Source organism: Montipora foliosa, unplaced genomic scaffold, assembly GCF_036669935.1.
Source record: "Montipora foliosa isolate CH-2021 unplaced genomic scaffold, ASM3666993v2 scaffold_421, whole genome shotgun sequence".
Lineage (NCBI taxonomy): Eukaryota > Metazoa > Cnidaria > Anthozoa > Scleractinia > Acroporidae > Montipora > Montipora foliosa.
This window is the reverse complement of record NW_027179725.1, coordinates 2,246-17,500: the sequence shown is the minus strand read 5'-3', so window position 1 is coordinate 17,500 and position 15,255 is coordinate 2,246. Positions and strand designations below refer to the sequence as shown.

General features: G+C 41.3%; 1 protein-coding gene across 1 annotated transcript in view; it reads right to left on the bottom strand.

Annotated features, from left to right (window-relative positions):
* Positions 1-14,043, bottom strand: part of LOC137988559 (neurogenic locus notch homolog protein 1-like) — a gene marked incomplete at its 5' end in the record, with an annotated part of 131,889 nt that extends 117,846 nt beyond the window's left edge. Inside the window, 5 exons of the mRNA XM_068834552.1 lie at positions 795-858; positions 4,204-4,292; positions 5,284-5,589; positions 6,739-6,834; positions 13,757-14,043. Coding sequence (XP_068690653.1) covers positions 795-858; positions 4,204-4,292; positions 5,284-5,589; positions 6,739-6,834; positions 13,757-14,043 — 842 coding nt within the window. The remainder of the gene's footprint in view (positions 1-794; positions 859-4,203; positions 4,293-5,283; positions 5,590-6,738; positions 6,835-13,756) is intronic.
* Positions 14,044-15,255: the final 1,212 nt, after the last annotated feature.

Genomic DNA, 15,255 nt, shown 5'->3' with positions numbered 1-15,255 from the left:
CCGTTTTCAAGGTGAAATAAGCGCTCTTATACTCTAATCACCCTGAAACGATTATAAAATATATTTTGTAACTAATCTTTAATAAACATAAACACAGCATCAGGGGCGGGCATCTCGTTTATTGACACAGCGATCGTTTTCAACATACCATAGAGAAAATTACATAAGTGAATAAGCAAATAAAGTCAAAGTTGAAAGAGATGCCTTCGAGTGGCTCTTGCATAACTTACAAAATCTTAAGTAACCTAGAAAACCCCTAGGGGTTCAACATACGTTTACCTGCGAGCATGCCTAAAGTACTTCTACAATTAACACGAATCTGAACATACTCCATTGTCATTAGCGAAGTGTTACAAAATATATTTATGCTTACGCTTGTGCTTGCGTCGCTAGTGAAAACCAGGCTTTACATGAATTATGAATGACTTTTTGAAGGCTACAGAAGGTTGAACTGGTACCGGTTCCCATTTTGATTTATCGAGTCTTAAAAGAGTTTCAACAATTTCGAGGGAATTTTCTATTTAATAGATGAACTAGAAGTCCACATACGATGGGCAATGTTATGGCTCCATCAGTGTAAAAAGACTGACAATTATAATTAAATATATCGCCCAAAATTGTGGCTTGTGAACGTGAAGACCAAAGTAGAAAAATACAGCAAGAGGTGAAGTCCGTGAAAAAAAGCTTTCACATATATAGTGGGCTGACATCAATATCGAACCTGAACGGTTGTTTTATCAACAGAGAAAAAGACAATGATCTTCGATCCACGAAGACGAATAATAGTGACTCACCTCAAAGTACCTTTCCCTGTTTTTGTATAAGATAAAATCGCCTTTCCCATAAAAGTGAAATTGCCTGGAAATCAGAAGAAAAAGAGGAACAAAACCTCTGAAAATGTTGAAAGACTACGAATGTTGTCCTATCTTTCACTCTTGTAATTGAACCTCTATTCCAAAGCAATTAAAAACCCCTGTAGTTCTCCAGCTTTGCGTTAAATCCTATAAAGTACCTTGAGCTTATGTCACTGTTGATGTTCCCTCCCTTGCTCCAGGTTGATCGACTTTTTAACTCCCTTGTATTTTATTGTAACTTCTGTCTGTATGCATTCTTTCTAGGTGACAGGCTGGTAGAAGCCCAAAACTCTTTGACCACTTTCGATATATTAAAATTGAACTTAAACCATAAACATGATTTCTAGGCTCCGGGAATAAAAGAAGGATTCGTCTGAGTTTTGTTCGCGGAGGTGGCAGGGAGGGAGGGGGGGGGGGGGGGAGAGCGTGAAAGGAAGAGACATGCCACGGTTGCTGTTAACCGAAGGATTCTAACGCGAATTGGGCCGAAATGAAATGCAGAGCTCTTATTTATACTCGCGCTGCAAGGGACTGGTGCGAATAGCATACTATTTGCGACAGTCCCTTTCACGCTCGCTAATAGGAGACGGAGATATGTTCCCGCACTAAGGAGCCCAACGTTAAATAAGGCCTTAAGACCCTACCAGTCAAAACTCGAACTGAGGCGAAACGCCGGTGGGAACGGCGACAGTGAAATGGAGGAGGCTGTTCAAGTCAGTGTAAGAGTCTGCCAGGGCTTGGGCAGAAGAGTCGTGACGAGATAATAACTCTGAAGGACCTCCGGGACATAAAACCTGTGCAACTTTTAAATGGTGAGAAGCTTTGGGAGAGAGGCGCCAAACAACATGCTCCATAATGTCTGCAAGCTGACTACCCAAAAGGGCTAAAGTGATGGCCAAGCCGGCTCTAAGGCTGTACAAAGTTTCCCCAGGACCGGAGGGCGTGAATAAAAATATCTACAGGCTGCCAGCCCTCGAGTGGGAAAACGGCAAAACAAAACACAAAGGATAATCGCAGAAGTGAAAAAAGACGCAAGAACCCACCCAAGGGATGGCACCCTGAGCGTCGGAAATCCGACTAGGGTATTAGACACCCTTTCAGGCTACCATTGGAAAGGAAAAAGAGACTACTTGAGAGAGGACGCACAAAAAAAAAAAAAAAGCGAAAGGGAGACACCGACATAAAATGGTTATAAACAAATAAAATATGTAAAAAAGAGAAAACAGTGCGAGAAGGTGCCGCAAAACGCGGAGGGAACACAAAGACACAACAATTTTTAGAACACCAAAATAAAAGAAAACGAGGGGAGACAAGGGCAAAGCACATGAAGACCAGGAAGTAACAAAAAACTAAGGCTTGCAAAACTAAAACTCGAAAAAGGGGACCCGAACTGAACTCCACAAACGTGAGTTCGGGAGACGAGACAAGCAGGAAGAAAACACTGCGGGAAAAAAAACAAAACAAAACAAAAACAATGAACTAAATAGGCGTCAGGGAAATAGCACTGGCCAAAGGCCAAAAATATGCGCGGCAAAGTAGGAAAACATAAAACTTTTGAAAACAATAAGGCCAAATAAGCACGCAGAAGCTAAAAAAATGGGGGGTGGGGGAGAGGAAAGTACTACACAAAACCAATGTTTGCGAGGCGAAGGAAGAACGTATTAAACAAACCAATAAAGTACGCGAGGTAACGGGAAGACAGCGAGTAAAGGACTAAACAAAAACCCGTTGAGAGGCAAAATATTCGAAAACACAAGATAGCGGAAAGGAAAGAAACAAAGAAATCATACAAGTAACAGGGAAGGGAGGAAATGCACCGCGCAAACCCGACGCTTGCAAGGCGAAATACGCGAAACATAAAATTACCATAAGGTACAGATATCGGATAAGCGAACAAAATCCCGGTGTTTGCGAGGAGAAGCACACTCACATAACAAATAAAAAGGTGTGTAAGGGAGAGCGGAGCCGAAGAGAGAAGCACTACACAAACCCGGTGTTTGCGAGGCGAAGCACATTCATATAACAAATAAAACGTGTGCAAGGGAGAGAGGAAACGAAGAGAGAAGCCCTACGCAAACCCGGTGTTTTCGAGGCGAAGCACACTCAAATAAATGCGGAGGGGTTGGCGCAGTGGTAAGATCTCTGCCTTCCAACCCTAAGGTCCCGGGTTCCATTCCCGGTTCTGCCGAGAGTGGAATATTTGGCGACCTTCTTTCCCGCTAAAGTTCACTCAGCTTTCCATCCTTCCGAGGTCGGTAAAATGAGTACCAGCATGCATGGACTGCTTAGAAGCGGCTGCAATTTGCGCCTGTATATGCTTCCAGTTCGCTGGGGGTAAATTGATCATTGTAAAGCGCCTTTGAGACGTTTGAGATAAAGGCGCTATATAAATGCACCACTTTACTTTACTTTTTTTTATAACAAATAAATACAATACAATACATACTGAACTGACCGCTCCCCATAGGCGCTTTTCAGGGCCAATAAATCAACGAAACAACAGAACACAACAACTACAACTGTTAAGAGCCCCAACTGGCCGGAGGTAAACCAGTTGGCTATTTACAAGTGCAGCTGGGAAGTTGAACCAGGAACTACCAGGATCAAATTCAACGAGTGGTCAGAGCGAGTCTTGAACCCGGGTTCTCCGGATCTCAAGGCAAGCGCCCTAACCACTGGGCCACACTGCCTCCTGCGTGTGCAAGGGAGAAGGGAGCCAAAAAGAAAGCACTACAGAAAGCCGGTGTTTTCGAGGCGAAGCACACCGACATGATAAATAAAAGGTGTGCAAAAGGGGACAAGAACCGAGCAGAACAGCCAAATCAGCCTGAGCGAAACATAGGCGTACAAAAGATAAAATAAAAGCGAGGGGACGAAAACTATCGAAAAAATGGTGCCAACAAGCAGCCACGTGGACGACAAAGGGGAGGGAAAGGCGAAAGGGAGAACACCAGCCAGGGAAAAACCAAGCAGTAAAACGAGCAAAAATTATACCGCAAAGGAGCTTGATTTTGCTGAGGATTCTCAACATTAGCTGCGGCAACCGGAGGCACGTGAACCAGAGCTTGAGCGGCTGGAACAGCAGCCTAAACTGGAGCTTGCGCGTCAGCCATAACACGGTAATGTTGCAAGAGGATTCTAACGCGAACTGGGCCGAAATGAAAGAGAGCTCTTATTTATACTCGCGCTGCAAGGGACTGGCGCGAATAGAACTTGATATAACACTAGTGAACTTAACTCCCCAATGCAACCGCAACCATTTTGTCCCAGGAAATCGATCCCTCGGCCGTGGACATTATCAGCCGTCATACGGGCCACATGAAGGAGTTTATTTAGTAAATATACTTACGGTCCAAAGTCAGGCGATCCAAGTGTCCGGTAATGTGGATCTCCCCATGATAAGCACTGCTCTATCTCTTTTTTTGCCCTTATATGTACCTGAAATACGTACAAAAGCAAGAGAGATACTACAGAAAGTTTGTTTGTGTTTTTGCTTTTTAACCTAAATGTGCTTACAAATTAAATAAGACACGCCTAAAATTATCATTTCATAGTTGTAGTTTTGTTGGGGTGCCTGTAGCCCGAATAAGCCCTAATGGTTTTTATATTGGCATCCTCGCCTTATGCACTTCTTTTATTAATTATTTAATGTCTCTTGTAGTTTAGTACATACTTATTTTGAAAATTTTAAATAACAAAAGTGGCAAAAATAAACTGAAACCGAAAATGAAAGGGAGGAAATATTTCAATTCTGATCAGAAAAGGGCAGACAAAGAAAGACCTCCGTAGGCATATAACATCGAGGTTAAAGCTGGAAAAAAATGATTTCTCCTCGGTTTCTCAATAAAGGATTGAAATATCGAAGTTGAAATCACGGAATCAAATCAAAATTTCCCTTTACATGATTGATAATATCATGTATGATATAAGTATAGGAAATCGTATGAACGCCAGTGCATTTCGTTGATTATGGGCACGAGCGATGTTTTGAAAGTTCTCCAAACTACACGGGCCATGAGCGAGTGACATTTGTGAACTTTCAAAACATCACGAGTGTCCATAAATCCCGAAATGCACGAGCAAGTTCATACCAATTTCTATTTGTTGTATACTCAACAAAATCAATTCATCGCTTTTTTACGTAGCAACTTCGGTATTGCACCCCACAGCCTCTTTCTTGCACTCTTACTTATTTCTGCATTTGTCACTGTCCAATAAGAAAAGCGATATTTTGCTTAGTATATAATAAGTGTTGTTACACTCTTCACTTTATCGGTGAAAATGAAAAAAAAAAAAGTCTGCAATGGCAAGTGGATCCGCAGCATGTTGAAAATGTCGCTGTGCATTGCCATTCATAAGATAATAGTCACAAAAACTGATGTCAGTTTTTTTGTCATTATCGAATGGAAAGAGAAACGGAAAACATTACCCAGATGGTCGGAAGATCAATATTACGGTTCCAGAATCGACTGTTTTGATGAAAGATAATTGGAATGATAGGCTTGAGACCCTCGGAGACTTGTTGCCCACAGAAGGCTTTCACAATTATTTCGACAGAATGAACTCCATTCTTAAGCTCAGTTTCGCAGCCTGTCAAAATTGTCACCTCCCGCGGTGTAGAGAAAGTTAGCTTTGGAAGACCACGAGTAGTTTGGCGGACAGGTATTGTTGGCGTTATGGTGATTGTATGAAGCTGAGTATCACAAATTTCCAAATCAAGTGTAGTAGGGTGTACCTGAAAGTGCAAAAACAACAACATAAGCTTTATTATAAGTAAAGGTTTCTTAACACAATTTGAATTAAATACTAATGGTAAAAAGACGTTTCGACCAAACGTCGGTTATTATCAAGCTAAAAGTGAAGATAATTTTTTTTTTTGCATAAATATAAATATAAAACAAAGAAGTGAAAGTATGTGAAGTACGAAAATGTAAAAAAAGGGGTGTTAAAAACATGCAAGAGTAACATAATTACAAACGATTAAAAAAAAAACTTTTTTGCACGAATTGAGTCTGACTATACATTGAGACTTGGTCTCAGTTCATTAATAAAAAAACATTTCATAAATGAAACAGTCAAACTTGTTTTGCACTTTTTTAAGATGGTAAAATTCTTGGTAAGATCATTGGGCACATAAGAATGTTTCACATAGAAATGTTTTTCAATAGAGGAAGATGCATTCTTGTGCTCGTCTACGCGTTGATGCAAATAGGCCTTATCGCGATTTTGACCGTCATTTTGACGGGTAGGCAAAGCGTAAAGAATTTGTAGTGTTTATATGAGGATCCGATGTCAAATGGATTTCGTTAAACGCTAATTCTAAAAAAATATGAATCGCGAAGCGAAGGTAAAGGGTAAAGGATTACACAGACCAATTTTTAGGGACTAGCCTTCGTTAAAAGCTGCGTGGTAGCGTTTTTGATTTTTCAATACATTTGTCTGTAATTGTTACTGGAAATTCGCGGGAAATAATTAGACAAATATATGGATTAAATTGAAAACGCTACCGGGCAACGTCTGTGACAGGTTAGTGCCTAAAATTTGGTCTGTATAATCTTTTACCTTGTATCTTCAGTTCTTAATTCATAAATTTTTCAGAACGAACGTTTAACGAAAATTATTTGACATCGGATCCCCATATAAACCCCACAAATTCTTTACGCTTTGCCTACCCGTCAAAATGGTGGTTAAAACCGTGAAGGCCTATGCCGCTGCGTGTAACCACCATAACCTGCGTCACACAGGTCACATTTAAAGTGATAGATTGTCGGTTGAAGTTGCAAACAAAACTATATCTCCCCAAAGATAATGAAATAAATGGAAATTTCCCCCTGTCCGCTTCCGGCTTTTTGTCGGGGTATTTTAAGTCAAACAGCGAATTTACCTTAAGCCCTGCAAAGAATGGCTGTGGGACTTGTTTGGGAGAAGACCACACGTTCTCAGGTGAAGTGGTAAATTTTGCTGATACTTTACAGGATATCTGTCGCAAAAAAAAAAAAAAACACAATCCTTTAATATGGACAATTAAGGAACGATCAAGGGGTTGGTATTACTGAGAAAGGTGTCTGCATCAGAGATTTCACGATTAAACAGTAACCCGATTCTAAGGCTCCCCAACACCGTCACGTGCAGTGGGCAATACCCACAGACACGTTATATTTTCCACGGCGCCAAGGCAAGTGTTAGCACATGTACATATTGTCGTGTTTTCTACACTCGAATATAAAAACCGACACGCCGTTCCCGGACGTTGATGGGCGAATATTTCGAAGCGGGTCGTTTCATAAACTCAAAATAATAAAGGAATACAATGTCTTACTACAATCAAACGAGAAATCATATGAGTTATCAATAAACAGGAAGTGTGAATATTCTATTGCTACAGATCACAAAAGAACATGTACGAACCTTAAGCCTAGTTTTCATGCGTCGCGAAAATCCCAGACGATCGGGGATTTCGCAGTTTCCTGACCGTCCCAGATTTAACCAACTAATGAAAACCATAAATGGTAGGCATCCTCATAATCCTCATGATGTTTTTGTCCTTTAAGTCCCAGATGTGTCATTGAAAGAAAGTTTGTGGCTGTTGTACCGTGTTTTGAATTCGTTTTCCGTCATGCCAATGTAGGATCTTCAGTTACCGGAAGTTGTTGTGACAGTAGCTTCGTAGATGATGTCGCTGGTTAGACACGCGCCGTCAAGAGGGCAAAGGTTTTTGTTTCTACAATTGCATTTCTTCTCACTGGAGGTCTCGTTGCACTCATTCAGGATCTTCTGATTGTGGCTTTTGATCCCGGGGGGGGTACTGCCATATATGGGCTATATAGGTATGTGCCGCTGTGAAGGGTATGGTTTTCAAGCAGTTTACTCTAGCATAGGGTATATAAATCAGAGCGTTTGGGTCTAGAATAGGGTATCATTTTTCACGAAACTGACCAGTCGCTTGAAGATTTTATCAAGACTAAGGAAACCAGAAATTCCCGCTCAAAAATATTAAAAAGTCGAGTCGGCAAAGTTTAAATTTGCGCAACTCAGCCTCAACAGTGTCGATAAATGGCTATCATGAGAAACTTCTGGATATTATTAACTCTCAAGTATCGGTATTTAGACGGAAATCGGTTGGAGTTTACTCTAGTATAGGGTAGCAAAATTCAGCTGAACTAGCTCTGGTATAGGCTAAGGGTTCCAGGGTCCCAGCGGCACATCCCCACCCAGAAATTCCTAAAGTACCCCCCCCGGGCTTTTGATTATGTTAGCCATGTTTGTAGTGCAGCTGTAGCTGACCTTGAGGTTGTTTCTATTGAATATTTTGAGGAGCTTGTGTGACTTTGGGAAATGCTTGTTTATCAGGCAGAGGAATGATTAAGCGATGTTCGTTCGAACATTCTGACTGTATGGTGGCTTAAACCATATGAAGTTTCTTGACCTGTTTCTGGATTTTGCTCTTCCTTGGTTTTGATTTTCAACATAATGGATTCGTTCATCTACAAAGCTACTGTCACAACTTCCGGTAACTCAAGATCCTACATTAGGGGTGGCGAATGGCAAAATCCGAGACTCGCCTAGGCGCCGAGATCCTAGTTAAAAATCCGAACCCGAGACTCCTTGGTAAAAAGTTTCGAGATTCAAAAAGGGTAAAAACAAACCATGCAAAAACGAGACTTCGAGACTTATCAAAAACGCTTTCGAGATTTCGAGATCCTGCAAAAATTTTCCGAGACCCACGTTTTTCGAGGAACCATTCGCCACCCCTTACATTGGCATAACGGAAAACGAATTCAAAACACGGTACAACAACCACAAACTTTCTTTCAATGAACGAAAACACTCACATGACACCGTGGTAAGATCTTTGCCTTCCAACCCTAAGGTCCCGGGTTCCATTCCCGGCTCTGCCGAGATTGGAATATTTGGCGACCTTCTTTCCCGCTAAAGTTCACTCAGCTTTCCATCCTTCCGAGGTCAGTAAAATGAGTACCAGCATGCACGGACTGCTTAGAAGCGGCTGCAATTTGCGCCTGTATATGCTTCCAGTCCGCTGGAGGTAAATTGATCATTGTAAAGCGCCCTTAAGACGTTAGTGATAAGGGCGCTATATAAATGCACCACTTTACTTTTTACTTTACTTTTCAAGCACATCTTAAGGACGAAAACATCGACTACACAATCAACTGGCGCATCATAAAAAGGGCAAAAGCATACAAAGGCAATCCTTCTCGCTGCAACCACGGTCTATCTGAAAAACTTTGCATCTTGACCGCAAAAAAACGCCTCTCTGTTAAACAAGAAATCTGAGCTGGTAACGAAATGCCGCCACGAAAACAAGTTCTTCATGGCAACCAATCACAAAAAGCGTCGCTACAACCGTTCCTAATAAGATAATAGTTTGACACTGCCTATTTTTTTTGATGTTTCGTGCAACACGTTTCGGCTGGTGCTTAATCAGTTGAAACTGATTCAAGAGGTTCCTAAATTTGAATAGTTATAAATGATATCTTCTCGTAGACAACACCCAGTCTGATGATCGCCTTGAGCGTGAAGCTCCAGTAATTAGTAATACTTCCCTTCGTGTGTGTGCATATACATATATATATATATATATATATATACATACAGTGGTGCAGTGGTTACGCGGGTTCGATTCCCACTCACGGCATATGTGTTTTTACTGGGTTTTTACTGGGTTGCCAAACCCAGTCGGAATCTCGGTTTCATTTCGTGGGTTTTTTAATTTTCCGTGGCGGTAAAAGTCTTGCCTGTCACTCCCCTGCTAAGTGGTGGCTTTGAGCATAGAGCCTTCTGCGCGTATTTTCTTAGGATCGAGAGGGTAGTGGGAAATGCGTAGATTTCTCTGGTGGACACAGTAGAACGATTAACTTAACCGACAATAGCGTCGAAAGTCATGTAACGCTAATGGCGTTTTAGTGGATCTTTGAACACAATATACCCTTAGGAAGCTCATGAATGGCAGGTCAATTGGATATACAGGCGGTGATGGACTTCGACAACAATCTATCGCCCGTCGAGACGAAATTGAAGTGAGCTGTATTTACCTGAAGTACATGGTAATTTGACACGATTGAGTTTCTTGCCTTCACGCACGCAATGAAATAGGAAGAGGTTCTCGCCTCTAAGAGCAAATATATTGTTTGTTTCAATAAATTTTTCGCTGGAAAAGGATTCTGTGGTATTTTCTGCCTTTGTGAATTATAATATCATGTTGTGTATTGAATTTCCGAGCTTATGGTTGAAATGTGATATGGGAGAAGTTTTTTAGTATTGCTCTGTAAGCAGGAAGGGTTCACAGGCCTGTTGGAAGCGTGCTTGAGTTTCAACAAAATGAGCCCCAAAATCCGTGAAAAATTGTGACGCAGATGAATAATAAAGTAGCTGCCATTTCCAAAATGATGAAATTACCCGGTGATAAATATAAAGTCGAACGCGTCTTGGAGAGTAAATTTTGACTTTGCATAAACAAGAGTTGTGCGATTGTGATCTTTGTTTTGACTTCGCTCATTTCATTGTCAAACTTTATAACACTTGACAGAAAAAAAAAATTACAAAAACCCGGTACCTTACCATCATTTGACACAGATGCTTCACTGTTTGGCGAGTAAACATGCCGCGGTAACTTAATCACGGCGCCCGCTGAATTCCGGCCATGTCACTTTCGATTTGGCGATTTATTTGAACGTAGCAAAAATCTCCCAAAATGTTTGTCGCCTATCGTAACTTTTTATATTCTATATTCACGGTTCAAAATTTATGTTGTTCTCATGTCGTAAATATGTTATTCTCGATCGACCGTCCTGGAGACTTCCTTCTGCTCTTTCTAAAAACTGTGTATCAATAGTTATTTACTTTTGCATCAATATTTGTTTTTGCATAAAGCAAGCTAACAAGATCTGTACCTTGCTGAGTTCGCATTTGTTAGCGTTAATAGTATTTTCGGTCCGATGCTTCTGTTTTATGAGGGGTATATTGTTTTGGTTTGCCATCCAAACACTAATCCCGCCGAACAGGGCTTGACTTCAGTGAACTTCGGCATTACAAAGCTGTCAGATGCTTAGCGGGCACCCTTAAACTTGTGGTGAAAAGAAGTTTATCAACATGTCAGCCCAGAAGCCAATGTTTCTCACTTCCCATTTATTTTCTTCAATCTTTCTGGGTTCAGTACTTTGCTAGTAACCACATGTCTTCTCAGACTATTTACCCAAGACTTCTACCATGGCACTACAATGATAGACAATACCAAAACAATATCGTGCACTGTTAGAGCTACATATTACGCAAGGACCGGCGGGTCTAAAACACAGGTCAAATACCACAGGTCACTCGTTGCAGATCATTGTTTTATGTTTTGGAAGGTAACTAAAACCCTCAATTTGGCTAACCCTTGTTCTAAGGTTGGTTTTTAGGCCTAGGGTTAGCCAAATTGAGGGTTTTGGGTTACTTTCAAGAAGGTAAAACAATGACCTGCAACGAGTGACCTGTGGAATGTGACCTGTGTTTTAGACCCGCCGCGCAAGGACGGATCTGTTTCGTCGTACGAACGTGTGAGGACCTGTGAGCCAAAGGGCCTCTTCTGGTATGACTTCTTAATGACCTTGAAAAAAATTGTTTAGAACGGTGCACGTACCACAGGCAACCCAGTGTACCCTCACGGAGGGTCTAGTTTCATTCAAAATAGATCAGTCAGTGTTTCGTACTGGCTCGTGACTACATCGTTGAATTTCCAGTTCTTCATTCTAAATATAATTTGGTATTTCTGGTAGCCTTTGAATCTCCTTCGGATGATCCGATGTAGTCCTGTTCCTGAATGATAAAACGCCGGGGAGCCCCGCGGCTAACAAGTCACATCTCTGATTGCTCTGTTTCCAGCAGGGTTGTCGTGATGGTGCAGTGGTTAGCACACCTGACATGTAAACCAGGGAACGCGGGTTTGATTCCCACTCACGGCATATGTGTTTTTTCATTCAAAATGGATCAGTCAGTGTTTCGCACTGGCTCGTGACTACATCGTTGGGTTTCCAGTTCTTCATATATATATATATGGAAGAAAAAGACAAATAAACTACAAGTTCATCCCTACAAGCCTGTTTCGTGGTCGCCCACTCATCAGGGACCACGAAATACTCATATATATATATGAGCCAAAGGTATATTTGGCTTAAATGAAACTCGAATCTTTATTCTCAGCTGGAATTAAATAACAATTATCTGTACTCTTCTGGACATAAAAAAATAGTTGATTTGTTTGTTTGTTTGTTTTGCTTTAAAATGCGAGCGAACAAGACAGGTGCTTTTATAATCGTTTGCCTAAACTGTTCTTCGAAGTGCCTATATACAGTAACAAGAAAATTTTGCCCTTATATGTTATAAACATATAATCGCAATGAGGTTTCGTTAAATTAAGGAGAAATATCACTAGTTTGTGTTTTCAGATGTTTGTTTAAAGCTCCTACAAGTAATTTTAAGGAGCGGATGTTAAAATGACGAGCGACTGGCTTAGATGCATCTTTTTAAATATAATGTGTTAACTTCTTTTATCGCAGAACATCACGCTGGTTAATTAGTAATTAGTATTGAATTGTACAAAGACCACGTGTTTTATACAATTCAGTGCAAAACAACAGATTGCAGACATTGCAATTTGCATGAAACACTGACCAGTTTGATACATTTTGCTTTCTCGAATTTGTCCGTTTTCCTTAAAACTGTCTGTAACCCATCTACTCTTCGCCGAAGATAACACAAAAAGACTACAAACGATTATCAGGTCCGTTTCGTATCGATGATTTTCCTAGTTAAATTTAAATAATGCTATATTTCTGACAGTTGTAGCCTGCGAAATTGGCAGAAATAGATATTTTGCCGGCACGGACCAGAGGACTGGGTCCGGTTGTCTGGTAGGGATTGTGGGTAATATGTCTTACAAATAGTGAACCGTTAGGAATTTGTACCAGTCTAAGTTCAGCTTTCTTCGCCTACTTTTTTTTTTTTTTTGTTAAGTCTCCCCTTAGCCTCCATGGGGTAGTGGCACTTGCATAGAGTTTGGAGAATACGTTTCCTCATTCCCGAAGGGTTTTGGGTTTTCGTATCCGGCAGGTGCCCAGTGGACTTTCCTTTAACAAGATTTTAGGAGGTCAGTACGATCAAGTATGTTAACGTATTGATATGCTGGAGCGGAGTTTGTATGCATATGGTAAGGAAAATAAACCGGCTTGTGGCGCTTGCTGTCCTACATGCCCATGTATCTACCCAGTTGTGTTGCGATTGAGCTAGTCGTGTACGTTGGGTGTGATTGGGTAATGGGGTCAAAATGTGCGAATTTGCCGCAGGTAATCAACCCGTGTCTTAGAAATAGAATTGACCGTAAATTAGCAAAAATTATGTGCTGCGGGAAGAAAGTCACGTGTGAAGAAGGACTTCGTCTGCGTTTTGATCGATCGTCGGGTCGCTTCGAAATTTTAGTTTGAGTATTGAGTATAACCATGCTTAAGGCCTCATGAAACTGTCAAGTGGAGTGGTAATTCCCATGGAAATTGTAAAGAGATCATTCACCAGGAAATGAATTAAATACACAAAGAATATTCATTACACTGTGTTTGTGCTTTGCGAATTTACCACTAGGAGAACCCATTGCGCACTTTTTCGGACAACATAAAGAGGACGATACGTCCCCTCTATCCCCGCAAGAAAGAGGTAAAGTCGGTTTCTTTCAAATTGATACCAGTCTGCGCAACATGCATAATTGCATAAAATGTCTTCCTTTCCAAGGTTTATCGCTTTTTTAATTAAACTGGAAAAACAAATCCCCCAATCAAATCTCTTTCATTGCGTTTTCTGCTAAACTACTTTTATTTTCTATAATAACATCTCATGGAGTTTTTCATTCTTACCGACTGACCGATAATGTAGTTTTCCCCAGGAAGCCGGGAAGCAAGGTTTTCTTTATCGGGGCAAGGGTTTTGATTCTCTTTCCCAGGTAAAAGACCTCCGCATATCGTCTCATTTTGTAGGGTTTTTCCTTCAGCGAACCACTCAATCGAGTAACTGACATTTTTCCATTTCTCGATACCATTTAGGATTGCCACTTTGCAAATGAGGGTAACAAATACGTCTTCTTCATCAACATAGCTGATCTCAGGGAATCCAAGGTTATCATTGGAAAATGTCGCTGGTGGATCTGATAAAAATACATACAAAAATTATACCACTGAATTGTATTCTTCAGCTGTCTGGCTTCTCACTAGCGGTATACTCTCCCTTTCTGTTTGTTCTTGTAGCCCAAAAGTTGACCATGGCATTGACGCTGAAGTCATGCTAACAGAACAACAGCACTTGAAAGGTTAACAAAATATAATTTTCGTCATGCTTTATCACTTGGGGGCAAAATATATACTGCTAAAAGGCTCTCGACACTTGCTGTCACGTAAACATTCCTGCATGCACTACTTATAACCAACACGTTAATTTTCGCGTGATTTTACTGACTTCTTTACGTCATGTGGGGTAAATGATAGGACACCGGCCGTCTGCGTCGACATTTGTCCTGTGATCGTTCCCGTCGAAAAGAAACAAATCCAGCGGAAAAAAACGCAGCGCGTCAGCTTCAACTCAGTTTTCATCCGTACTATTTTACATCTCGCCTTGAAACATATGGCGACCGGGCTTTCAGTGTTGTTGCACTTAAACTATGGAACGACCTACCTTTACGCTTAACAAATAGCTCTAATATTGGAACAATAATAAAAGTAAGGTGACATGCGCTAACACCAACCAGGTGTGGCCAACAAATCACGCATGCGCACAACCATCTCACCCAGTCAATTAGCAGCCATGAACAGCTGTTTCGGCCTTTCGGGCCTTATCAGCATGGCGTAGCTAACATACCAAGCGGGTGTGTTTAGCACCCCTTTAAGTGGCAGCCTGACATGCCAAACATGTGGTAAGCTGGGTTGGGAACAGCAAAACTGTTGTCCCACGGCAAGCGTGTGGGAAGGTGGATCACATTAAGACATCGGTGTGTCACGTAAATTAAAAGCAGCAATAAAAGCAAGGTGACACACGTTAACACCAACCCGGTGTGGCCAACACATCACGCATGCGCACAACCATTTCACCCGGTCAATTAGCAGCCATGGACAGCTGTTTCGGCCTTTTGGGCCTCATCAGCATGGCGTAGCTAACATACCAGCCGGGTGTTTTTTTTAGCACCCTTCGTTTTTAATTACGTGACACACCGATCTCTTAATGTGATCCACCTTTCCACACGCTTGCCGTGGAAAAACAGTTTTGCTGTTTCCAACCCAGCTTACCACAAGTATGGCATGTGAAGGTGCAACTTAAAGGGGTGCTAAATACACCCACTTGGTACGTTACAAAAATTTGGTTTATC